This window comes from Sceloporus occidentalis, unplaced genomic scaffold (assembly GCF_023333645.1).
Source record: "Sceloporus occidentalis isolate IW3139 unplaced genomic scaffold, rSceOcc1.0.p SCAF_3, whole genome shotgun sequence".
NCBI classification, from domain to species: domain Eukaryota; kingdom Metazoa; phylum Chordata; class Lepidosauria; order Squamata; family Phrynosomatidae; genus Sceloporus; species Sceloporus occidentalis.
Genome location: NW_028316983.1, coordinates 90,456,271 through 90,481,994, shown reverse-complemented (window position 1 = coordinate 90,481,994; position 25,724 = coordinate 90,456,271). Strand labels below are relative to the sequence as shown.

The window sequence follows — 25,724 nt, the reverse complement described above, 5'->3', positions numbered from 1 at the left end:
AATCAAAACAGAGACTGCAGTCAACAAATCAGAATTTGACCAAGATTTCAAAAGGTAGCCATGAAGGAAATACTAGATGTGATCCTCCTATATAAATACATATCTTTAAATACCAAATTCAGAATCATCCAGGTTATGTTGTCATTGTGTGCCTTCAAGTTGTTTCTGATTTATGGAGACCCTAAGTCAGCCCAACCCTATCACAGGGGTTTCTGAGGCTGAGAATGTATGACTTGCCCACGGTCACCTGGTGGGTTTCCAAGGCCACACAGGAATTTGAACCCTAGCCTCTAGAGGCATAATCCAGTGCTCAAACTACTACACCAGACTGGTTCTGTATGACATCCAAGCCATGCTATTTCCAATTTTTATGGTTGCTAAGATGGACAGTGAAGAAAGCTGGCAGCAAGAAAATCAATTCATTTGTAAAGCAGTTCTAGAGAAGAGTTCTATGGATACCATGGACTGCTAAGAAATACAAATGAATGGGTCTTAAAGCAAATTAAAGTAGAAACAAAAAATGAGTAAACTAGGGCTGTTTTACTTTGGACATAGCATGAGATGACATGACTCATTGGAGAAAACGATTATGCTTAATAAAGTGGAAAGCAGTAAGAAGAAAGGAAGTCCACATTACAGGTGGATTGATTCAGTGCAAGAAACCACAGCTCTGAGTTTGCAAGACCTGAGCAAGGCAGCTGATGTCCAGGGAACCTGGAGGGCTCTCATTCATAATGTCACCATAAGTCAAAGTTGACTTGATGGCAAAAAACAACAAAAGCAAATAATGAAGAATATTAAAACTTGACAATGAAAAGGAATCACATACTGCCAGATACAAAAGAGATTTTGACTGCTTGTTAGAATATAAGCATAAAGGTTCATGTTTTACATAGCACTTACCATTCATGTATTTAGTAGCTGAATACATACAGATGTCAGCTCCTAAAGCTAAAGGTCGCTAAAACAAAATAAGAAAAAGTCAGCAAAGGGTGAGGGCTTAATTTTTTTTTTCTGATGAGAAAATCAACAGGAATTAAAAGACAAGTGCTAAAGCACAATTATATATTTCTATTCAAACCAAAAACCAAGCAGCAATTTCTGCTGTACAGAGGTTAAGATGGAATAGCAAGAAAAATGCTCTTAGGTTCCAGTAATATTTTGTGAGACGCTGCTCATGTAACGCATGTAAGCAGGAAAAGATCTTGCCTGGAAAGGTGTGGAAAGGAGAAGTGGAACAATGGCTGGGGCAAGGACAAGCTGGAGATAAAAGAAGAGGTGGCAACAAGTGGGAAGAACATTGGATTCACAGAGTAGAATCCAATTTCCTCATTTAGTGGAAACAAAAACCTCCATGATTAAATTCATGAAACCTAGAGGAATATTCGGGAAAATATTTAGGGAGGGAAAAGCCTTATTACATGAACAGAAGTCTATTAATGTGATTTGCCTTCAGTTCAAGGCGTTAGAACTCAGTCCTTCAAATACTATCTTTTTTCCTAGGTTACAGCCCAAGGTTCCTTGCCTAGAAGAATGCAGCCCAAGGCTGAAGAAAAACAATGTGCTCTAGCAGCTAAATGTGCTAGACTTGAAATGAAAGTATGAAGGTGTAATGCTCAGTCGGTCATGAAACTTGCTCAGTGGGTTTCGGAAACTCATTCATGTGTAGTTTTATTTTTCTCATATGCAAAGGGATCCTGCAGAACCTTTGAGACTAACTGAAAAAAAAAGAAGCTGGTAGCATGAGCTTTTGTAGGCATCAGTCTACTCTGTAACTCATGCTACCAGCTTCTTTCTTTCAGTTAGTCTCAAAGGTGCTACAGGACCCCTCTGCGCAGTGATTGCCCAGACTACCATGGCTTTGTCTCTTAATTTTTTCATATGCTTCAGCATAAAATGGGACAAGCTACAAAGAGTGCTTTACAGGAAGGGTGGAATACAAATCTGATGAATAAAGTAAGCTAGATTATATTGTGGTTTTACATGATTGTATCTTTGATGATTAAAGAACATATACAGTCTATCTGTAGGGAAGGGAAGATATTGTTTTTCATTGCAATTAGCTAGAAAATGCACTAGAACACCTTACATATACTTCTCTGTATACTAGCTAAGTCAAAAGCTGTACTGTCAAAGACCAAAACTTCCAAAGAAAATGGAAAAAAGTAAATAAACTATGGGAATGAAAATTAAAAGGAAGAGGAAGAAAGGGAAAGGGAAGGAAGGGGGAAAGGAAAAGAAAGGGAGGGGAAAGAGGATTGAATGTTTTTAATATATATATATATCCCTTATTTATCTTTTGGCTGGAAACAAAACAACAACAGTCCTAATGGCAAAAATGGACATGCTGCATTTGAACATAAAAACAACGGATGACAACAGAAAGTAAATGTCGTACACCCGTTCTAACAGCTCAACCATGTCAGCAAAACAGAGGAACAATATAAGTATGTTTTATATGTTTTATTTGTTTTGTATTTTTTTTTGTCTTTTAAATGTTTTGTATGTCATGTTAAGTCAAAATAAAATTAAAAAAATAGTTGTACTGTCAAGATTTCTAAACTTTTTTATTATCGTTATTTTTCAAGCCATCTGGCCTGTTTTTACAAAGAGTAGTTCTTCCACCTAACAAGATGGTTCATTTACATATCTCAGATCGACAGCAGTGACTGGGACCCTGTGGCAGTCCAGATATTGTTAGACCAAAGCTCCTAGCATTCCTCACCATTGGTTATGCTAGCTTGGGCTGCTAGGCAGTGCAATTCAAAATCCTGTTTTCACCTCTGCCCTAAAGTGTTTCAGGATGTGATAAACTGATACTGCATAGTAACCCTTCCACAAACATTTCAACACAGGAAAACTGAAGCATAGAGGTGGGGTAGTGGAGAGAAATCACCTCATGGTGGTGTGATCTTTGAATTGAAAAAGATTTATTTTTAAGCAAAACTGCCTAGTTTTTAGTATCTTTTGGGAGTATTTGATGAGTATATTAATAGGTGTTAGGAAGGCAGAAAGAGATCTTACAAGAAACAGGTTATTCCCACAATAGCCTCCCTTTCCCTTTCCCGTGAATTTTCACAGAGAACAAAAGCAAAATAATCTCTGTTGCTCATTCGTTAGGGTCTGTCCTATTGTTTTTCAATTAACACAGCTTTTCTTTGGAAATACTGCAACTGTCGCAGTGTTTTTTTCTCTCTGTGCTCCTGCTACATGGCAATTTGGATCACTGAACATTAGTGTCCTCTTTTATATTGGCTAATCTATTAGGAATGTTTCATCATACTGGATTAGTTTGGCAGAATGGGCTAGATTATAGTTTGGCACCACTGCCAGAGTTCTAATTCCACAGAATTAATGGTCTTCCATTTTCCTTCTCTGTTTTTCAGGGGCTGTCTCAGTGTAGCACTATGATTAACTATGACACCTTTTCCTGCTTTCAAGTGAGTTACTAAATTATAGACTCTGAACTTTAAAAATCAAAGCATATATTTTGTTTGCTCACAATGCAACCACATGCGTCTTTACTCAGAGGTAAACTGCATTTTGTCTAATGGGGCTTGCTCTGTAATAATTGTTCGTAGCTGAGTCAAGGACTAACCTATGCTCAAAGCTGAGTCGAGTATTAATGTATTTTATATGCCTTTACACTCAAACAAGATCTTGCTTTTTAAACCCTCTCAGATTTTATGTTAATTGTTAGCTAGGAAGAAAGCATGTACCAAACACCATTTCTGACAAATGGAACTATTAAGGCAAAATAGAGAACTGGATAGATTTGGAAGTCTGCATTGTGTTACCTTCACCAGAACAACCCCCTTTCCCCATCTGTAAAAGAGATGATATTGGTTCCATGAGACCAAAACATATCAAACAATCTCTCTCTCAATTTTTGTCTTCTTTTCCTTCCTCCTAAAAAGATTTCCTCCAAAATTCAGGGAACTCAGTGCTGCAGGGGTTGGCAGAACCCACACAAAACACCCTTTGGAAAAACTAAATAAAAACCAACACTGGATAATAAGCTCACCTGGAAATATGCAGACATAAAGGTGTTATCTACTGCTAAAATAGCTCCTTTGTGTTTATGGACAATCTTGGCACACGCTTCAATATCAATAACTTTCATCATTGGATTTGTGGGAGTTTCAATCCAGACAAGCTGTGAGATTAAAAAGATGAAAAATGTTATAAAATAGCAAGATGTTTATTTGATGGCATTACCAACAAAATAGGCATCACCATATATTCCTGTATGTCTATATTTTATCACACTTATAGAAAGTACTAATTTAAAAGCTATATATCTGAGTTTCATACACTATAGACACCCTTTCGTTAATATTTCTTGAGCAGATTTTTTCAGTTATTATGGTAAATTCATTCTTTCACATTGGTTTGCCCAACAGGTCTAGCAGAAACAGGTCTTCCAGCCTCCTAAGCCTGTGTGCCAAATGTTTCAGCTTCACTTGCTATCACTCAGATGTACACCTGAATTGTGAATCCATGGAATGAAGGATGGGTGGACAGCCCTGCCATTTAAGCATACTGCAATTGATAGGAACAAGTGACCTTTGGATTGCTATTAGTCTATGAGAAGCATCTTAGACTTGAATCCTATTGCTAGGCCCAAGTAAAGTAGATCACCTAAATTAGTGGAAGTTACATATGTGTTGACTTGTTCAGATTCCATTGATTTAATGGATCTCGTTTAAAACTCTTTTCTTTGTACTTCCAGTGAGGACATCATCTATTTTTCTTTCCTATTGCATTATCTGCCAGTGCAGAATACTTTTTGGTAATGTACTGAAGTGGAGCAGAAGTCACATAGTCAAGGCTAGAGTCTGCTACAAGACTTAGAGCCTCTGGGCCTGCTGAGGGACTTAGCAGAGACCTTACTCCCCCTTGCTTTACCCTATCAGTTCTGCAACTAAATTACTGGCTCGGGTCCTGGCTACTTGCAGGAGCGTCTCCTTCCATATAATCCACCCCGTACGCTTCGAGCCTCTGGGTAAAATCTGCTACAACCTAAGAAGACTAGACTTTCAGCAGTGACCCAGAGGTCCTTCTCATCAGCCGCTCCCAGGCTCTGGAACTACCTGCCGGATGAGATCCATCAGATTACCAGCTTGGAAGCCTTTAAGGTATTAAAATGGCTCTCTTCTGGCAGGCCTTTCCAGACTAGACCAGATCTACTGACTTGCCTCCCCCCTACTTTCACCTTTAAGCCATCGTTGCGACACTGGAAGTGTTATTGATACCATCGCTTCCGACCCCCCACCCAGAAGATGACTCATTTCCTGCCCAAATCTGCCTGAAATTTTTTACTTTATTGGTCCTGGAATGTTTTAAATTTTTCCTGTTTAATTTCTTTTTAGGGATTGATTAATGATTTTATGTTTGGGGGGAGGGTTGGGGGTTAGGGGGGGTTAACTGTATTTAAAAATTGTATGTGTGATTTTATCCTGATATTCCTGTAATCCGCTTTGACTCTTTCGAGAAAAAGTGGAATAATAATAATAATAATAATAATAATAATAATAGGTTTCAGGTCACTCAGACTGTTCCACCTTCCCAGCCATAATCTCTAATTGGGAAATGGGGAGGGGCAGTATTGGAACAACAACACCACTGAGAGCCCTGCTAACACTACTGTTGAAATTTAGTAACTGAGGTCCAAAACACATTGCAGAAATAATGCAGTCTGAGACCGCTTTAACTGCCATGGCTCAGTACTAGAGAACACAGCACTGCTACTTAAAAACAGCTGGAAATAGGAGTGCAGGTATGGTACAAGCTAAATAGTAAAAGGGAAGGCTGAGGACCATGGAAGCCTTGACAACAAATGTTCCAGTATTTTTAAAATGGGTGAAAAATTCTGTTCAATTAACTCTTCACTGGGACTTTTAAACTACTGAAAATCTTGCCTAGAATCTTCAGAGTGCTTTGACAAGGCACTGTAAGAAAATCTCTCTGCTCCTTTGATCTTAAGTACCATATTATTTTTTCACCAGTTTTATGGATCCCAGCAGAATCTCCAAGCAATCATGAGAAGACAGGCAGGTTCCAAAAAAATCTAAACTATCCTGCTCCTATTCCTATTATGCTTCACTTGAAAAAAAAAAAAAGAGAGAGAGAGAGAGAGAGAGAGAAGGCATTCTATTTATGTCATGTGCATTTACATCAGCAAACACTTTACCAGCTATCTACCTGAGAGATCAGTAGTTATGTAGTCCTGTTGACTTCTTGTATCAAAGAAGAGCTAGTATAAAGATATATACACACTATATCACCTCAGTTTTTTTCTGCCGCTTATGCTTTTGGCAGCTGGGGCAAACATATTATTTCTCAAGTTGTTGTATACTAAGAAGGGATTGGGGGGGGAGTCATTCCAGACACACTGATAAAAGCACTATTTTAAGAGCATTCAATTTAAAAAAAAAAAAATGTACCTTCGTCTGAGGTGTCATTGCAGCCTCGAGGCATTCCAGTTTAGTACAGTCAACAAATACAGCTTTCAGGCCCATCTGTGTTGCTATATTTCTGAAATATCTATTGGTACCTAGGACATAAAGAAGCATCATACATTAATTATAGTTGAGAGATTTGCTCAAGTTGGCACACATCTTCCTCTTCATGTTCTCATCACAACAACCCCATGAGGTGAGTTAAGATGAAAGAGGGTGTCCAAAATTACCCAGTCAAATTTATGGCTCATTGGGGACTTGAACCTGGATCTCCTGAGAACTAATCCAGAACTCTAATCACTACCAACAGTGGCTCTCATATTACCCATTTGGAATTTGTGATGCAAAGCACATGATGGTTAACCACAGCAATATCTTGCGGGTAAGTAAACTGATAGTTGCACTGACAGTAAATCCAGGAGGCTTCCATGGATAATACTTCTGTGTAAGCAGAACAAAATATTTTACAAAATATTTTACAGCCCACTCAAGATATTTGATTGTAAAAATACTTGCCTCTTGATCTTTCTCTTAAAAGGTGCCATGGATATCAGATTTGCCTAATATGCACTAAAAAAGCCCTCAAATTAGAAAGGGCAGAAACTAACATTTTGGGAGAGACCATAGTTCAGTGGGTAGATTACCATCTTTAACCTGCAGAAAGTTTGAGGTTCAGTGTTTGGATACATTCCCTTCTATTTTGTTTAGTATTGCAATCTGTAGCTTTAACATAAGCTCTAATGATCACTGAAATTTCATCAGACAATATAATAGATACAAATGGAACTTTCATCAGTGGGCACTGTCTTAACATCAATTTTTCAATTTTGAATACCATGGTTTAATTGGGCACTATGAGAACAGGTATTTATTTTGAGGCCACGATCCTATACATGGGTCATTAGAAGTGCCATTGAATTCTGAGACTTACTGCTTACAGCAAGGCCTGGCAAAATGCAGCCCACATGTGTCAAAATGCTCCAAAATGATCGCTAATGGGTGTAAAGGGCATTTCCACTATGTGTGGAAACCCAGTGGACCCCCAAGGGGTCAAAATGAAAATTTTCAAAAATTTTCAAAAATAAATTGTTTTGCCTCAGAATGCCCAAAAATGCCCGCTAGGGACCAAGAAGGCCCCAAAACATGCCCCTATGTCTTTTTACAGGTCTTGGAAGCAGCCATGTAAGGGCAAAAATAATTTTTTCCAGGAACAGATGTGTGGAGAGTGCAGCACACCAAGGTCTCCAAGAGGAATAATGTGCCGCACTAGTATTCCACAGTTGTGCACCCCTGTGTTACAGGATTGCATTCACAAGATTGTTCTGTCACCCAATTAAATGCACTTAACTGGTAAGTAAGGAGAGGTGGAAGAGATTACACAAAGCCACCCTCCCACACACATTTTATTTGGTAGTAGCATTAGGCTTCAGCATAATACAGATTTTCCTGGAAAAAAGCATTTATTTATGGTGGCAGTCAGAGCCTGGAAAATATACCTTTGAATTACAAATCTCAGAATCCCCAACCAGATGAGGATTTGGGGGTTTATAGTCAAAACATAATTTTACAACTTTGGTGGTACTTCCACATCCAAGTGAACAAGCACAGGGTTGTGCGATTAAAGACGTCTCTAGTGTTAGGGCCCACTTTTTTCAAATGAATACTGTGACAATTTCTTTAAAATAAATAAATATAATAAATTACATTCATTATTATTATGTAATAATGATTGTTTCAACCATGTGTTATCTTCACTACAGAAAATTATGTGCTAAAACCCAGTCCTACAATAAGTTGCTGAAGTAGTACAAAATAAACCAGTCTTGTATTAATACACATACTCACTGTTGTTCCATTTTTAAATGAACTATTAATGCTCTGAGAAATATGAAATAACTACTAGTATACTACCGTTTTTGGTTGAAATTAAAAAGGGAACAGTTGGTACACAGTCATGTCCGCCTTGCTTTCGTAGAAAACATGTTTACGTCTTCTCACATGAAGGCAGTCACATTACTAACATGTTACTTAGCTATCGTAGCTGGGAGCTACAGTAAATGGACACCTATTTTGCTTATGCTAAAGCCACCTTTGGCTGCTGTCCCAGGAAAAGCAGAAAAGTGAGAAGCACACAGATGCTTGGAAAGAGAGGGTCATCTTTACCCAGAGAAATAACCGAGAAAAGCCATGGAGCACTGGTTTATTGCATATGGGTTATGTGTTTTCAAAGAAAAGGGTTTAAATTCAGCAAAGTAAAACCTTATTGTAAAAAGAGGTGTTTTAACCAGCTCTTTGCCTAGTTTGAACCATTCCTGACATTGTTGTAAAATTATACACAGTGGTTTGGATCCAAGATATGCTTTTAGTGGATGGCCTCCGCCCAGTTTTTAGAAATCCCTCCTCCCTTTCCACCATAGCTAATTCTATTCCCTGACCATTTGTGTAGTGTTTTCTGTTGGCTACACAGGCGAAACTGTTCCAAGGAGGTGGGGTAGGGAATTGGTTTCTACCAGTCCTGTTGCCCACCAAAGTTATTCCATTTCCAATGGTGCAAAACCATTTTAATTGCAAATAAGTCATGCAGAAATAGTATGCATCTTGAAAGAGCTGCTCCAGTCCCTAAATACACTCAGAGGGGACCTAGAATAGGAACCTTTAGGACAGGAATGGTTATCTATTTCTGGACTGCAAGTCCCAGCAACCCAAGTCAACAGAGCCAATAGCAAGAAATGCTGGGAGTTGCAGTCCAATAACATCTGGAAGCATGTTTTAGTAACAGCACAGTGAAACATGAGCTGATTAGTAGCTTTCTATGGCTCAGGGATACTGTGGCACAGAACCAAATGACAAGTAGAAGCAACAGAAGCAACGGGTTTTTGCTTACAATACCTTCTCAGCTATACTATTTCTTCTTTCTAACAACCCTAAATTTATCATTATAGCTGAACCACAAAATGATGGTTTGCTTTTGTTCTCCATTTCAGAACTGGAATCCAGTTTCAATTATAACTTGGGGATCAAGCAGAAACAAGTTTCCTGGTTATACTGCAACAGCTGACTAAGGTATAAACTAAAGAAGGAAATGTGTGAACATAGGAAAGACCCTGTGGCACATTCCCAATCTGCTAAACTTGGGTTTGGAGGATTGGAGTATAATATGTGAAGCAACATCACTATCTGAAGAAACATACATCTAAAGCAAGAGTGAGGTAATTTGTCCCAAGGCTGTTTTGGCATCCCTCAAGGCCCCCCATGTCCACCTCCCAAAATTTTGGAGTCCACTTTTTTGCCCCCAAATGGCAAATAGTTGCATGTCGTCCGCCCCTCACTCCAAGCACCTCCACCTGGGTGCTATTGCCCTTTCACTGCATTTTCAGGTCTTCTATCATGTTGTTGTGAGCCTAAATCCTTTCAAGTATTTGGCAGTCCCAAGGCAAACCTATCACTGGATTTTCTTGGCTTGATTTCTTCAGAAATCACTACACCATGTTTACCCTCACCCTTTTGTAGGGCCATAAAAAACAGATAAACAAAAAGCAACTGGCCACTTCCTGTTTGTACAAAAGACCTGGGTAGACCTGAAGACTGGTGAGGGATGCAAACATTCCTAAAAATATAACCAAGTGGCTAACAATGGCTAGAGAGGCTTAGCAAAAGCTATTGGCTTTTTGGGAGTAAAGGTTTTTTGAACCCTAGCGTTTTGGGAGTGTGTGAAAGGGATGGGGTGAAGAGGTATATTAGTGTGTTAATACAGTCACTCATCCCATCCCTGGCAGTTGCCCATTCTTTATCTAAGGACTTAGCGGTGTTTTTAAAAGTGCATCAGATAAGGTACACTAAGTGTCGCTGTATGCAAGAAAACATGTATGAGGGAGGACCAATTATTACCTGCTGCCAATATAACTGAAACCATTAATACAGCCAGGCAATTGTAACTCAATCTGTTGAAGGGCTTATAATTGTTGCTTTTTCAAGTACCTAGGCTTTCTTTAAAAGGAGAAATGGGGACACTGACCTTACTGAGACATAGCTGACTCACAAATACAGGAAGAACAGCAGGTGAGTCACAGCTGGATATGTCAACTACCTGAGCCTAAAAATTACTGTGCCTAAAGAGATATGAAAATGCCACCTACACTATCTAACCAGTTGGGGCCGTTTAGGTTACCCTCAGTGTTTCAGCCATCAATGAACATAAATGTGCAAATTCAGGTTAAATATATGTTTATATGCCTTCTGTGTTACAACTCAAGAGATTACACCCAGGACACTTAAGACCTACCAAACATGAGAATGTCCACTCACCTCCATAGACATCGTCTGTACAAATAACAGTATCTCCTGCCTTTAACAGATGTGCAATGTTCAGGGTAGCTGCTAACCCAGAAGCATATGCTAAACCTTAAAGAAAAGAAAGAAGAAACACAAAGCAAACTTGATAAAACAAACAAGTTGACTCTTCACTGTATTTAAGCAAAGCATGAAGTAGGGCATAACCTGGGCCCTTTGGACACTGACTTGTTTACAAGACGCAGCTTGCTGTGAAGAGTGTTCAAAATACTGGTTTGGTTTAGAGAGGAGTGTCAAAAGTTGATATGGTATCTAGAAGCAAACATATTTATCTTGAAGCACAGGTTACACACAAAGCCCAACAGGACTCTACTGTAGAGGTACACACATCTATAGTGTATGAACACTTGCAAGATGAAGTACTTCACACCCAAAAATTTAGGTTAATAAATGGCTTAATGTCATGAACAAAAATTCTAATTCGGTGTAACCAAAAATAAAATAAAATAATGGACAGTGGGTCTTCCACATTCACTAGGATTAGGGGCACAGGACCCCTGTCACAAATAAAAAAACACATTTTTTAAAACATGAGAACACCTCTAGGTATCTCTAGGTCCTCCAGTGCAACTCTATGTTCATCTTCTGGTAGAGTTGTGCTTGAAAACCTAGAGACAAATTATAATCAAATCTGTGAATAATCAGATACGCAAAAGTCAAAACTACAAATATCAAGGGCTGACTGCAGTTTCATCACTGTATAGCATAATAATAAGATTAACCATGGATCTACAGTTTAAATTACTGTTTTTCTAAAGAAAGTGTGTTTATATATATATTTTTAGTCAGCCGTATGTATAGAAATAGTTTTCATAATGAAATTATTAATGACTTACAATACTTGGCACCATCCAGGGCTGCCACAGCCTTTTCCAAACAATCACGTGTCGGATTTCCACAACGGCTATATTCAAAGCCCTATGAAAAAGACAAAAAAGTATTGAAACCTCTTTAGCAACAGCAGACAAATACTTAGAGCAACTACACAAATTTACTACAGTTTTGACAGATAAATAGTAACTTTACTCATGACATTATGATTCCAGAAAATCTGGAAAGACTTTAAAAAAACTTTTAGGACCAGATCAGTTTAACATAAGGCAACATTATGCAAGTACCAAGAAATTAAGTACTGTCTGAGAATGACAACTGAACACACAAAATGCCAGCATGCTTCATAGGCGGCCACACAAGTTTTCCCTTGCCTTCATTTCCATATTAGTGGGAGGCAGTTAGAATTAAACCAAAACATAATTAGAAAGGAAGAGTTTTCCTCCCTCCCAGTTCAAGACAGACTCCAACCAGACTTACAAGCAGCACATACTCATTTGACAACATACTTGATATTCAACAGGGCACTTTTCCTAGCAGAACGAGTCCAATAGTGGGATACAAAAAGGACCTAAGTTCAGAATGCCAAAATGGAATATAATGCCAAAAGGTAGTCCCTCAGAGTACAAGTCCAACATTCAAATGACTATGCTGTGCTGGCTCCCACAAATTATCCATCCTTTAGATTTAGATGAGAGTGGGCAAGTATGTTTGGTCCAGGTGCCAATTATCTGCCTGAGATCATCCAAGAGGCACATGGACTGTCAAAAAATGGGTTGAACCTGCACATCTGCCAAAAAAGAAAGAACAAGGCTTGTAGGAGAGACTTAAGAGACTTTGGAAACCTAGCTACTTGTAGGAGAGCAATACATCCCTTTTTGGTGATACAAAGGACTATTCAGGGAATCTGGAAGGTTTAAGAATAACAGATAGAACCTTGTGAGGCACATGTAGTCTCAGGGGCACAACTCTGCCCATCCCTGCTTTAGATTCACTGTAAGGATTTAAATTATTATTATTGTTTACTTATATCCCATCTTTCTCCCAATGCAGGGACTCAAGGTGGCAAATAATACAAGTAGAGCCAGTGTGGCATAGTGGTTTGGGTGTTGGACTATGACTCTGGAGACCAGGGTTCAATTCCCAGCTTGGCCATGAAACCCACTGGGTGACCTTGGGCAAGTCACATACTCTCGGCCTCAGGAAAAGGCAATGGCAAACCTCCTCTGAACTAATTGTGTCAAGAAAACCCCATGATAGGTTTGCCTTAGGGTCACCATAAGTTGGGAATGACTTGGAGGGACACAAAACACACAAACAAACCTCAGTTATCTTTCTTCTATTCTTATAACTGGGTATGGTGGCTATATGGAGTTTAGCAAGAACACACTCCCTCCAATATTTCACAGATGAAAAACAGGACTTGTGCGGCCAAGCAACACCAGAGTATGGTCAAGACAGCAAATGTTACTAGTGATGAAAAACATTAAAAAACACGCAGCAGAGTCTGCAGCAGTTTTGTTCTCCCCCCCCCCATGTATTGTGAAGAGTGGTCTGAATATTCTAAAGGCACCAAATCCTGTCTGATCTTGGAAGCGAAGCAGAGTTAGCCCTGGTTAATACTTGGATAGAAGACTGCCAATGAATATGAGGTGCTATAAGCTATATTTGAGAAGGAACTGACAAAACCACCTCTGAGTATTCCTTGCCTAAGAAAACTCTATGAAATTAATGGGGTTAACATATGCCAGCAGGCGACTTATCAGTTGCACTCTATAAAGGACAAGATTTTTCACTGTCTGCTCCCCCACCCCAGCTGAGTTATGAAGTTGGTACACAGGCACACAGAGGTGTGTGCATGTGTGCGTACACTCACACCTTTGGCAGTCTGAACTCAGTTTGCAGCAACTTAAGTAAAGGGGGAAAGTGGAGAGAGAAATCAGGATATTCTAAAAACAGCACCAAACATGGGATGAATCAGGACTGTCCCTACCAAATTGGAACAGCTGACAGATACAAGAACTACAATCAAACTGCACTGTAGCCAAAATAAATAATAGCCTTATTCAATTAAAAGCAAACAAGCCCACAACCACATTGATTTCTTGCCCTTGAGATCTATCACTGCAAACATGCCTTAGGACTCTTTACACACACATTTGCGTTGCTTTATTACATCAAAGCTTACAGTCCCTTCACAGGTTTGATAATTTACAAGTTTCCGTAGATCTGCTGCAAAAATGACAAATTAGGGCACAAAGCCAATTAACCTTCAGGCATCAGAAGTAGACCTCACCATTCTTTTGGAACAAGATATACTGTACTGTGCAGATTCCCAATTGAAACAAGTCATGTGGAAAAAAGGAATCCTTCTAGTTTTGTATCTTAAGTATACCCGCCTGGCTAACGTCTCACTCATTAACTAGTAAAGTATTAAATATCTTACTGAACATTAACAGATAAGCAATTGTTAACTCTGCTCCTGCATAATGAACAAAGTTTCTTGTGGCACCACAGAGACAATAAGTCTATTTCAGCTTTTACTGAAAGCCTCAGTGGGTTTCACTGAACATGAAGCTTCGTGGCATTTAAAACACAAGTGCTTTTTCCTGCTCAAACTTTGTAATGAATCATCTAATACTTTGGGAAGTGCCCAATCGCTTTTGCAATTTTCATATTGTGTTGTATCATGCAGTGGACAAGGTAGAAAGGCAAGTTTCTTTTGTCCTGCCCTTTGAATCTGCTGAGTTTAAATGACTGAGCATTTCCTTCTAACTTGGAATTACTCAAATCTATGATGATTATTCTACACTGAATGAGTCACAGTTAGATACATACAAATCTTGTTCTGGACTGATACAACTTTCTTAATTTGTACAACTGAAACACATACACAAATAACATGCATATCTTCCATATCAAAGACAGAGACTTAAAACAGGATCTGAGAAAGGAAATAAGGAGAATAATATTGCTAGCCCAGAGGGGTGGATAAAGAAACAGCTGAACAGTGGGATTTTAACTTTCAGGAAATAGACAAGGGGCAGGTACAGAGACAGACAAGATATGTAACTTTGGTGGTACAAACTAGACAATGTCAAACGTATGATTCCAAAAGATGGAGCTTCACTAACCATGTCATGAGCTGTCACTGATCCTGCCAGCTATATACACAATGCTCAGCAAATTCCCATTGCTGTGAAAACCTTGCACTGCATTTGCACTGAAAGTTAGGCCTAAACTACATACCACAAATAATGTACAGTTAGGAGTACTTAGGGGGGTTTAATACACACACACACACACACACACACAGTCTAATCTGGAGTCCCAAATCAAATTTGGCCCATCGTGTGGGTTATTTCACTCACACACTCACTCACACACACCACATGGACTAAGAAAAAAGAGAGTGGAGAGTGTCTTAATTGGAGGACATGCAGGTGAAATCTGAAATGAAAACCAGCTTGGAGAGAGGAAGAGAAACAGATATGTATGCTTACTTACTTGAATACAAAGGAAGAAAAGTAATCTTAAACTACACTAAGCTTTTTAACATACAGTTGGCCTTCCATGCCCATGGATTTTTTATGCACAGATTCAAACATCAATGGGTTGAAAATATTCCAATATAACATAAATTCCAAAAAGCAAGCCTCGATTTTTGCCATTTTATATAAGGGAGACCATTTTACTATGCCATTGTATTTTATAGGACTTGAACATCCACTGATTTTGTTATCCACTGAGGGTCATGGAACAAAATCCCAGCGGATACTAAGGGCCCACTGTACTATACACTGCACATTTACAGCACTATGATTCCACTTTAACTGTCTTGGTTGCATCCTATGGAATTCCAAGGGTTGTCTGGCATAGCATTAGAAGAACTCTCTGACTGAGAAATCTAAATGCCCTTCTCAGAACCGCAAATCCCAGGGTTCCATAGGATGTTGCCATGGCAGTTAAAGTGAAACCATACTGCCACAACTCTGAAAGAGGCCCCACATCATTTCAGGATACCGTACTCTCAAACAGCTGCTACAGTCAGCACTACCTATCACAAACCATTTTGTGGTTGTTCTCTTTCCCTCTTTAACAGGTATGTATGTGTTGAGGGGGGGCGTAGAAGAATCAATAAGGGGGGAATGTTTTACAGAGGGATGATAACATCTTTATCCCCACTGGGCCTCAACATTTCATGAATAAGACATGATGATTGCATAATATGAGCCTTTCTTCTTGTTGCGTGCCTTCAAGTCGTTTCCAATTTATGGTGACCCTAAGGTGAACCTATCATGGTATTTTCTTGGCAAGTTTCTTCAGAGGGGGTTGTCATTGCCATCCTCTGTGGCTGAGAGAGTGTGACTTGCCTAAGGCCACCCAGTGGGTTTACATGGAACAGAACTCTGGTCTCCAGAGTTGTCCAACACTCAAGAAACAAACTCAATCTATTAGCATTTTGATTTGAGAAAAAATTGTTATTATTATTATTATTATTATTCAGTGCTGAAGCTATGGGCAGAACAAGGAGAACTTTAAACAGTAAGTACACTGAACCCCAATATGGTTTAGTGCTCCAGACTGGGCCTTGACAAAACCACATTTTAGCCCCCACAAGTCACAAAACAACCAGGTAACCTCTTTGGGTGCATCGATTGTAGAAACAATGCACTTTGACATTATTTTCAGTGCTGCAACTCAACTTTATGGAATCCTGGGATTTGTAGTTTCACAAGATCTTTTACTTTCTCTGCCAAAGAATGCTGGTTAATGCTGGCTGTTAAAATGGTGTCAAACTGCATTATTTCTGCAGTGTAGATACTCCCCTTTGTTAGTCATTCTTCTTTCCCTGACCCATCTCACAGAAAGCATGTCCTCCACCTTGAGTTCACTGGACGAAAAAAAATGGGTCATAAAAGGTCCAAAACACACTGCAGAAATAATCCAGTTTGAGACCGCTTTAAATGTCCTAGCTCAGAGCTAGGGAATCCTGGGAATTGTAGTTTATTGTGGCACCAGAGATCTCTGACAGAGAAGGCTCAATGTCTCATAATTAGTTTCCAGGATTCCCTAGCACTGAGCCAGGGCAATTAAAAGGTGTTCTCAAACTAGATTATTTCTGCAATGTGTTTTGGACAAAAGTTAGCTTTATATAACACAGAATTCAAAAATATGGCTGTGATCGTCTGTAGAATCAGAATGTGGTGAGATCTTGTATGTAGCACCTTTGAGACTAACTGAAAGAAAGAAGTTGGTAACAAATAAAATGTGCACATGCACAGCGGAGGCAGGTTGCGATTAAGGGAAGTGGGGAAAAAGGAAACTTGATTTCATAAGGTAAGATGAATAGTCATGAAAAGGATGCTGTTTGAGTATAGAGAGCAGATCAAGCGTGAATTCTCCCTGGAAACCACAATGACTAAACTGAGATTGTCTTACTCCGCCTTCATGAGAAGGCAAGATTCATTAGAAAAGACCACAATGCTAGGAAAGGTAGAGGGAAGCAGAAAGAGAGGAAGACCATATGGCAGATGGATAGGCTTGGGGCCGACTCCAAAGTCACTGGAGAGTGAGCCCCTGTGGCGTCGTGGCCTGAGTGCTGGACTGTGACCCTGGAGACCAGGATTCGAATCCCTGCTCAGCCATGGAAACCCACTGGGTGACCTTAGGCAAGTCACACCCTCTCAGCCTCAGAGGATGGCAATGGCAAACCTCCTCTGAAGGAAACATTGCCATGAAAACCCCAAGTTAGGGTTGTCTTAACTTGGACAGAACCTGAAGGCACACAAGAACAAACCTCAAGAGTCCAGTGCTCCAACCACTGGGTGACCCTGGGCAAGTCGCACCCTCTCAGCCTCAAAGGATGGGCAAGTCACACTCTCCCTCCCTCAGAAAGGGGCCTGTGGTCTGCCATGGAAGCCTAGTGGGTGACTCTGGACAAGCCACACTCTCTCGGCCTCAAAGGATGGTGCATCCTCTCAGCCTCAGGAAGGGGTCTGTGGTCAACCATGGAAACCCTCTGGGTGACCTTGGGCAAGCCACACTCTCTCAGCCTCGGAGGATGGTCAGGTCAAACCTCCCCTGCGAAGGAAACCTGTCCCTGAAACCCCCAGGATAGGCTGGCCCTAAGTCAGGAGGGAGCGAGGGGGTCCCCATGCTGCCCATCCCTCCCTCCCTACTCACGCTGTGCTTGCCGGGCGCCGCCTGCTTGAAGGTGGTGGAGAGGGAGATGGGGGGCACGACGGCCAGGGACCTCCACTGCTCGGGCTCCTGCCCCGCGTGCACCGCCTGCGTGGCGAAGTGGCGGAAGGGCGCCAGGAACCCGGCCCCGCTCCCCTCTGGCTGCCCTTGCTCCATCGCAGCCTCAACACAACAGAGACACACACAGAGAGAGAGGAGGAAGGCGGCTGGTGCAATGTCTCCCGCGATTGCTCCTGGCCGGCTGGGCAGCAGCAGCAGCCCTTAAGGCCACGAGGCTCCGCCCGGGCGCCTTGGTTGGCTGGAGGGAGCCGGGCCGCCCTCTCCGGCCCCGGCCTCAGGGATTGGCCCAGCAGGCGGAGGCGCGCCCGGGAGCCCGGCCTGCCTCGGAGGAGCCAGGAGGAGAAGGGAGACCCAGCAGCAGCAGGCCAGCCCCCCAGCATCGCCCCCAGCATCAGCTGCAGAGACGCCTCCTCTTCATTTAGACAGCTGCTTCTTTGAGCCTATCATTTATCCATCCGGATGGAGAGGCAGGGTCTCATTGTTATTATTATTTCATTTCTATTTATTTCTATTATTTTATTATCATTATTGCTGTTGTTTAGCTGAAGGCGTTTTTTTTTTAAAAAATAGGCATTTACTCGTTTTATTTTATTTAGCTGAAGACATTTTTTTATTGATTGATCTGGGGTCTGTGATTTTGAGAGAGAGAGAGAGAGAGCACGCCATAATTAAAATTTACACACACACACAAATACATATATTTAAATATATATATATAAACAACACACACACACACAAATACATATGTAATATATATAAATATATATACACACCCTCATATCAATATAAATAATATATATAAATACACAACACAGACATATATATATATATATATATATATATAACACAGATATATATATTAATATATAATATATATAAATATACATAAGCATATAAAACATATGTAATATATACAGGTATAAACACACACACATATGTCAATATATATAATATATATAAACACACACACACACATATATAAATATGAGCAAGTCATACTTTCTCAGCCTCAGGAAAAGGCCATAGCAAACCTCCTCTAGGAAGTTCTTGCCAAGAAAACCCCTTGAGAAGGTCACCATAAGTTGGAAACGGCTTGAAGGCACACAATTGTTATGGTTATGTGCCATATATATATATATATATATATATATATATATATATATATATATATCTAGGCATAAATTGAGGGCACAAAACAAAGACATTAAAAATCTAAGTTCAAAAAGCACAGCATAGTTAAATCCATTGAAAAGGGTGTGTGTGTGTGTGCCTTCAAGTCGTCGTCCCACTTAGGGCGACCCTAAGGCGAAGGCGAGTTTCTTTCACTACTAGTTTTGGGTGCCTTGGTCGAGCCACACTCTCTCAGCCTCAAGGGGAAGGCAAAGGCAACCCCCCTCTGAACAAATCTTTGTCAAGAAAACCCCATGATCGGGGCGACAGAAGTCGGAAAAAACGAGTTGAAGGCAAACAACAACATTAAAAAAAACAACTTTTTCATGTTTTTTTAAAAAAAAAGAACAATAACATTGTGAGCCGCCTGGCATCCTATTTTGGGAAGAGGGCGGGCTAGAAGTCTAAATCAATCAACCAATCAATCATAACCAGACCTCCTCCTTCCATTATGGACTGAAGGAGCCCACAGAAGGGAATTCCTTGGACTCCAGCTCCCAGCATCCACAAGCAGCCAGTTCCCAGAATCCACACTGCGAAGATGATGCAGTTTGGTACCGCTTTAACTGTCCTGGCTCCATCCTACAGAGTCCTGGGGTTTGTAGTTTTGGAAGGCGCCAGCCCTGTTTGGGGCAGAGGCAGAAGACCTTGCAAAACCACAAATCCCAGGATTCCATGGGATGGAGCTACAACACTTAAAGTGGTGCCAAAAGTGCATCCCCCCCCCCTTACAGTGTAAACACAGCCATGTGGAGCCTCCTTTTAATGGAGGGGAAGCATTGCCCGTTTTTGAGAACTCTCTACTGTGCAGAAGATAAATTGCCAGCCCTTGGGATGATCTAGGTAGGAGGATACCATCTAAGCCCACTATAAAAAAATAACGAAGCCAAGCAAGTTGGGCAGGAGTACCTTCCCCATTCCTTGGCTCAGATTAGCACTTTCAGTAGTGTGTGCTCACAAAGGAACTCAGGTTTTGAAAAGGAATTGATTGAACTGCTGAGGATGGCACCCAACAGGACCCTTGTCTAAAGGTTTCCCTGGGTCTCTGAATCGTAAGATCTTAAACAATTTGTGGGGGAAACCCACTGACTGAAAGGCATACTGTGAGGTTTCCAGGATAAATTGACTATACAGTCTATGAAGGTTCATCTTAAAATATCCTAAAAGAAAAAAGGCAGGCTGTTGAATGGATTTCTAGACACTACATTTTCATCTGGACAACTGGGCTCATGCTTTTGAGTCTTCAATTATTCTGCCCTGTTCACAAGATTTTACAGGAATCCAAATACTAAAGCCTTGTCCCATTCTTGCTGTCTTCCGCTTCCTATTCTATTAAATGGGATCCATTAAGGAGGAAAAGACGGGAATAACTTTGTAATGACTTTTAACTGGTAGCACCGAGAGTCTTCAATCTGGAAGCACCTTTAACCTATCTGTAAGGGGTGTGAAATGGGTAACACAACCTCTTAAACACAAACACTTTAGTCAATGGGGACAACAGTGCAGGACAAGCGTTGCAGTAAAGAGCTAAAGTACAAGGAGTTCAGGAGAAATTACAATCAAACTTCACACTTACGGGTTTTGTTTTGGTTTTTTACCTCCTAAAATACAGTCTTATAAAAGCCAGATGTATGATTATCCACTGAAAAATAAATATACTGACAAGTACACTTTTGAATACCTGCGGATTACAAAAGACAATATAACAATAAAATATAATAAAAAATAAAAATTCACAATTATAAACAGTCCCATATCCCAACCCTCCCCCTACTTTTCTCAAAACTATTTGATAAACTCAACAGCTGGAAATCCACGTTTGTGGAGCTTTTCAAACTGATATGACAGCAAGGTGTTTCTTTATTGTGAAAGTCTGGGCTCAGTTGTTTTTTTCCATCCACCCTAATTTTTTTCTCGTGATCTATATAAATAATTTGAAATGAATATTATTTTTTATTCACTGCAGAAAATATATACTGTGGGAAGGTTGAAATAAACATTTATGTCTGAAAGAACTGACTTGATGGTGGATAGAATCAGAGTTGCCCTTCTCCTTCTCCATCTTTGGTTGGCAGTTTAATTATGTTGCACAACAGAATGCAATTATCTTGCACAATTTTATCTAGTATTAACAAACATTATATCAGACCTTGAACCAGAGTTTGCATTTAACAGAACGGTTGCAGTAAAAGGGGAAAAAAGTCAGACTAATGGATTTCTAGACACCTGTATTTATGGCATAATGTACTCACATTTTGTCCTCCGTGTTCTTTCCCAGATGTAATAAAAATTAGTAATGAAAAATAACAGAGCAATCTCACCCATGCTAATTCAAATGTAGACTCATTGTATTCAGTGGCACAAAACTATCTAGTAATAATAAGCTTGCCAGTTCAACTGGGAGAGGGGCTGACATATTGCCTTACTCCTTTACCATGAATAGAAGCTTTGTTTGCAGAAATCCACATGAGATTTTTTGTGGCATTATCAATTGCTGATGTGGACTTTGTAGTCAAGGACATTTACCTCTAAATAAACGTGTTTGGGCTTACACTGCACGACTACAATCCTATGCAAAAAGGTGGTTGGTGCCAACTTTTTTACTACTCCATCCCAGTATACTTTGTACAGGGGTGGAGTAATAAAATGTTTGCACCAACCACCTTTTTGCATAGGATTGTAGTCATGAAGAGTAAGCCAGGGCATATTTATTTAGAAGTAAATGTCCTTGACTACAATGTCCACCTGAATGTGTGCAGAGCAGTGGGCATAACTGCAAAAAGACTTGCACAGACCAATTGTACACATGCTTATTATGAAATGCTTTTCCTTATCTAAAATGGGACTTAAATGTTTTGAACAATGTATTGCAGTTGTATTGCCCTGTTCTGTCAAAGAGCCTGAACAAGACAGGCCAAAATAAAGCTGATTTTGGTCACTTTGGAGGTATGCTATTTAAACGATACACACATCTTAAGAGGTCAAAAGCTTCATCAAAGCTATGCTGCAGTCCTTAGGACTGGAGCATGGCTTTGGCATGGCTTCTGATCTCTTAGGAGGCATGCATCATTTAAACAGCATACCTCCAAAGTGACCCGAAGCAGCTTTATTTTGGCCTGTTTGTTCAGGCCCAAAGTCAGCTGCAAAGCCATATCCATGGTCAGGCCTACTACTGGGAAGTGGGTATTTATGTCTGATCCATCAGAGGCTGTAGGCTGAAAAGGATGTGGAATCTCTCCTATGAACATGGGGTGCTGGTGGTCAGAAATACAAGGGATTAGGATTTCTTCCACTTGAGTAGTCATTTCCCTAAAGCCAGTATGGGACCATTGTGACGACACAACTTTGACAGCAAGGATGGCCTTAACTGCAAGGAGATATCTATGATTTTCTGTAACCACCGCCCCAAGCCATGTGGTTCCCATTGCAGGAGTTGACCAGAGCTTCAGTTGAAGAGAACAGTGGAATGGACCATTCAGTCCATTGCATGAGGAGTCTGAAAACCAAATCTATAAGCAACTTGGACAAATTAATTTGACAGGTTCACCACTTCTATAGAGGTCATTAGTCTCTAAATGTCCATGCGTTGTGAGATGAAGCAACACCCATGGAGAATCTTCAGTATTGACTCAAACAAGAAACCAAAAACCAAACAAAGGATGTGACCACCAATCTATATCATTCCCCAAATATGTTGGGAAAGACCCACTAATGGTTGCCATTAATTCATTATTTCTTTCGAATTAAGATAGCCTTGGGATGGAGTTGAACTTATGAACCACCTCTGAGATATCTTCAATCAGTTTAGTAAAAAGTGGTCAGTACATCAATGAATTCCCCCTATCTATTCCCACATTTCAAGACCATCATCTTTCTGATGAACCTTGCAGCATAAAAAGCCAATTCAATATCAAATCTGTATATAAAACCACCTTAAAAGTAAAACAAAAACAAGCTGGTAACCATAAAAATACAATTTTTAACATCCATAATTAACAAATATTATAAACACTCTTAATTAAAAGCCAAGGATAACAGGAGTTTTAAAAACACTTAAAACTGCCCTCAGTTTTCTGTCCCACAGCTCTCTTCCTGTATAGTCTTTCTAATAGTCATACTTCAGATTAACTAGGCTGCATCCACACTGTAGAAATAATCCAGTTTGGCATAATTTTAACATGCTATGGAATTCTGAGAATTGTAGTTTGTTGTGGCACAGTGAAGCAGAGCTCCAAACTACAATTCCCAGAATTCCATAGCATTGAGCCATAGCAGTTAAAGTGGTGCCAAACCAGATTATTTCTGCAGTGCGGATATAGCCTAGGATCAAATAATGAACAACAGATATCATTTAAAGAGTTGATTTTGTGATTTTGCATTTTTTTTAAAATTGAAAGCATATTATTTATTATATAATAGTATTTGACATGATTCTCTAGAAGTTTTCTCTACCAGACTAATGTCCCGTTTCTGACATACTGAAGAATACATTACATTCAACACACAACTTTTGTACAGCAGTTGACAGAGCTATTGATGTACTATCTCAGATTAGAAAGGGGAGTTTTGTTTGCACATTTCCAATTTGGATAGTCTGTTGACTAATTTCACAATGGTGATGTCTATAAGAAAGGAAGCTGTTTCAACTGTGCCTTAAGGCTTGATATATAATAAAACTGCTATGTTTCATCTATTAGATTAATTAAAATATTTATCTCAATTTCTAGCTTCTCCTCTACCTTGGTGTTTCTTTCCAACTCCTCCTTTCTCTTTCCACCTCTCAACTTTAGCAATAGCCAAGAGCATGTACATTTCTATACTGCTTGTCAGTGAACTCAGCACTCTCTAAGTGGTTTACAATCTGTAAGCCAGTTGCCCCCAACAAGCTGGATACTCATTTTTCCAACCTATGAAAGGATGGAAGGCTGAGTCAACCTTGGGACCCCTGGCATCGAACTCACAACCCTGTTTAAATATTTGAAGGGATGTCACATTGAGGAGGGAGCAAGCTTGTTTTCTGCTGCTCCAGAGACTAGGACCCAGAACAATGGATGCAAACTACAAGAAAAGAGATTCCACCTCAACATTAGGAAGAACTTGCTGACAGAGCTGTCCGATAGTGGAACACACTCTTTCGGAGTGTAGTGTAGTCTCCTTCCTTGGAGGTCTTTAAGCAGAGGCTGGATGGCCATCTGTCGGGGATGCTTTGATTTGGATTTCCTGCATGGCAGGGGGTTGGACTGGATGGCACTTGCGGTCTCTTCCAACTCTATGATTCTATGATTATGGGTGCAGTACTGGCATTTAACCACTGCTCCACCAGTGGGCTTTTCTCACAACCTGGCACATCTAGATGTTCTACTTCCACACTCTGTTTCCGTTTTCGACTTGATTCCCTTGTTAATTTCACATTTTCTTAAGTCTGTTTTCTTTCTCATTTCTCCAGAATCTATGGAGGTCCTCCACTTTAGAAATTGTGAGAAAGGTTCTTTACAACCCCTTCTTCTGAATTGCTTTAACTGTTGCTTCTTTTAGAGTATTAAAAATTAGCGTTGGTGTCATTAGTGTCATCCAGTCCCAATGACTACATTAGCAGGTTGTGGAAGCTTTTCAACCCCAACAGTCTCTCTGTTTCCCAGTAGAAAAGATTTTTACTTTTCTTTGCCAACAGTAGAGAACAGTAAAGGAGGAGACAGCTCCTTTTGTCTCCCCCTCTTACTGAAGGAGTTGTATGACTGATAGTTTTCATTTTTTGTCTTACCTGACCCACCAGTGCAGTTGCAGGTCATGAGCTCTTCACAACCACAGCTTCCTATGGCTCTATTACACCCCAAGTCCTCATTGTATGTAACTTTAAAATCATGCACATACACATACATCTATACTGGTTATCCTAAGCAAATGTTCAGTATATAGTATGTGCCTCCAAGTCTCTCATGACTTATGGCAACCCCATGAATCTCGCAACACTTTCTTAGGCAAGGAATATGCTGAGATGGTTTTGCCAGTTCCTTCCTCTGAAATATAGCCTACAGCACCTGATATTCATTACTTGGAAATTAATCTAGCTCCCCACTTCCAAGGAAGCACTGTTAGGATTGGGCTGTAAGTCTCCCATTATAATTCTCCTGTCTTGAAAATTAAGCTTTCAATTGTATAAAGGTTATGATATAGACTGAAGCAGATGGTTGGAGCCGGACTTGGTCATACTTAGAATACAACCGTAAATATCAGTGGGACCCCATTCCATTAATTTCAGGAGTTCTATTCTAAGGATGATTAAGTCCAGATCATATCTATTCTTTTATTCACACAAGCATAAACTGGTAGATCAATCTGCCTGAACCAACGTAGACAGAATATTTTAAAACATATTTATATATTTTGACATGTGATGACATACAACCTGTTTCTTCCTATCAACTAAATAATAAATTGGAACTCAGTTAAAAACTGCAGCCAACCTTGAAAATTTTTACAATGGATATAATTTTACTGAATAAGCAGATCAGTTTGCTGCACAACTGTTATCAGAAGCATAGTTTATCTTTATGGCAGTGATTAACAATTCTGAGTATCTGTAAGTTTGGGCTGCTGTCTAGGTCACCACTTAATTTCTAAAACAAGTGTTAGCAGTGCTCGAAAACA

The 25,724-nt window shown here is 40.0% G+C and overlaps 1 protein-coding gene across 2 annotated transcripts in view; it reads right to left on the bottom strand.

Moving 5' to 3' along the window:
- The window catches only part of CTH (cystathionine gamma-lyase), a 29,059-nt gene extending 10,828 nt beyond the window's left edge, over positions 1–18,231 (bottom strand). The window contains exons 1-6 of one of the 2 annotated variants that reach the window (XR_016280489.1): positions 17,829–18,231; positions 11,648–11,729; positions 10,767–10,862; positions 6,447–6,556; positions 4,025–4,156; positions 904–961 (exon numbers count right to left, since the gene is read on the bottom strand). Coding sequence is in view for 1 of the 2 variants with exons in the window: in XM_089515436.1 (XP_089371562.1) it covers positions 904–961; positions 4,025–4,156; positions 6,447–6,556; positions 10,767–10,862; positions 11,648–11,729; positions 17,829–18,002 (652 nt within the window). In the remaining variant the exon portion in view is untranslated. The remainder of the gene's footprint in view (positions 1–903; positions 962–4,024; positions 4,157–6,446; positions 6,557–10,766; positions 10,863–11,647; positions 11,730–17,828) is intronic. The other variant, XM_089515436.1, reaches the window with a different exon arrangement.
- Positions 18,232–25,724: the final 7,493 nt, after the last annotated feature.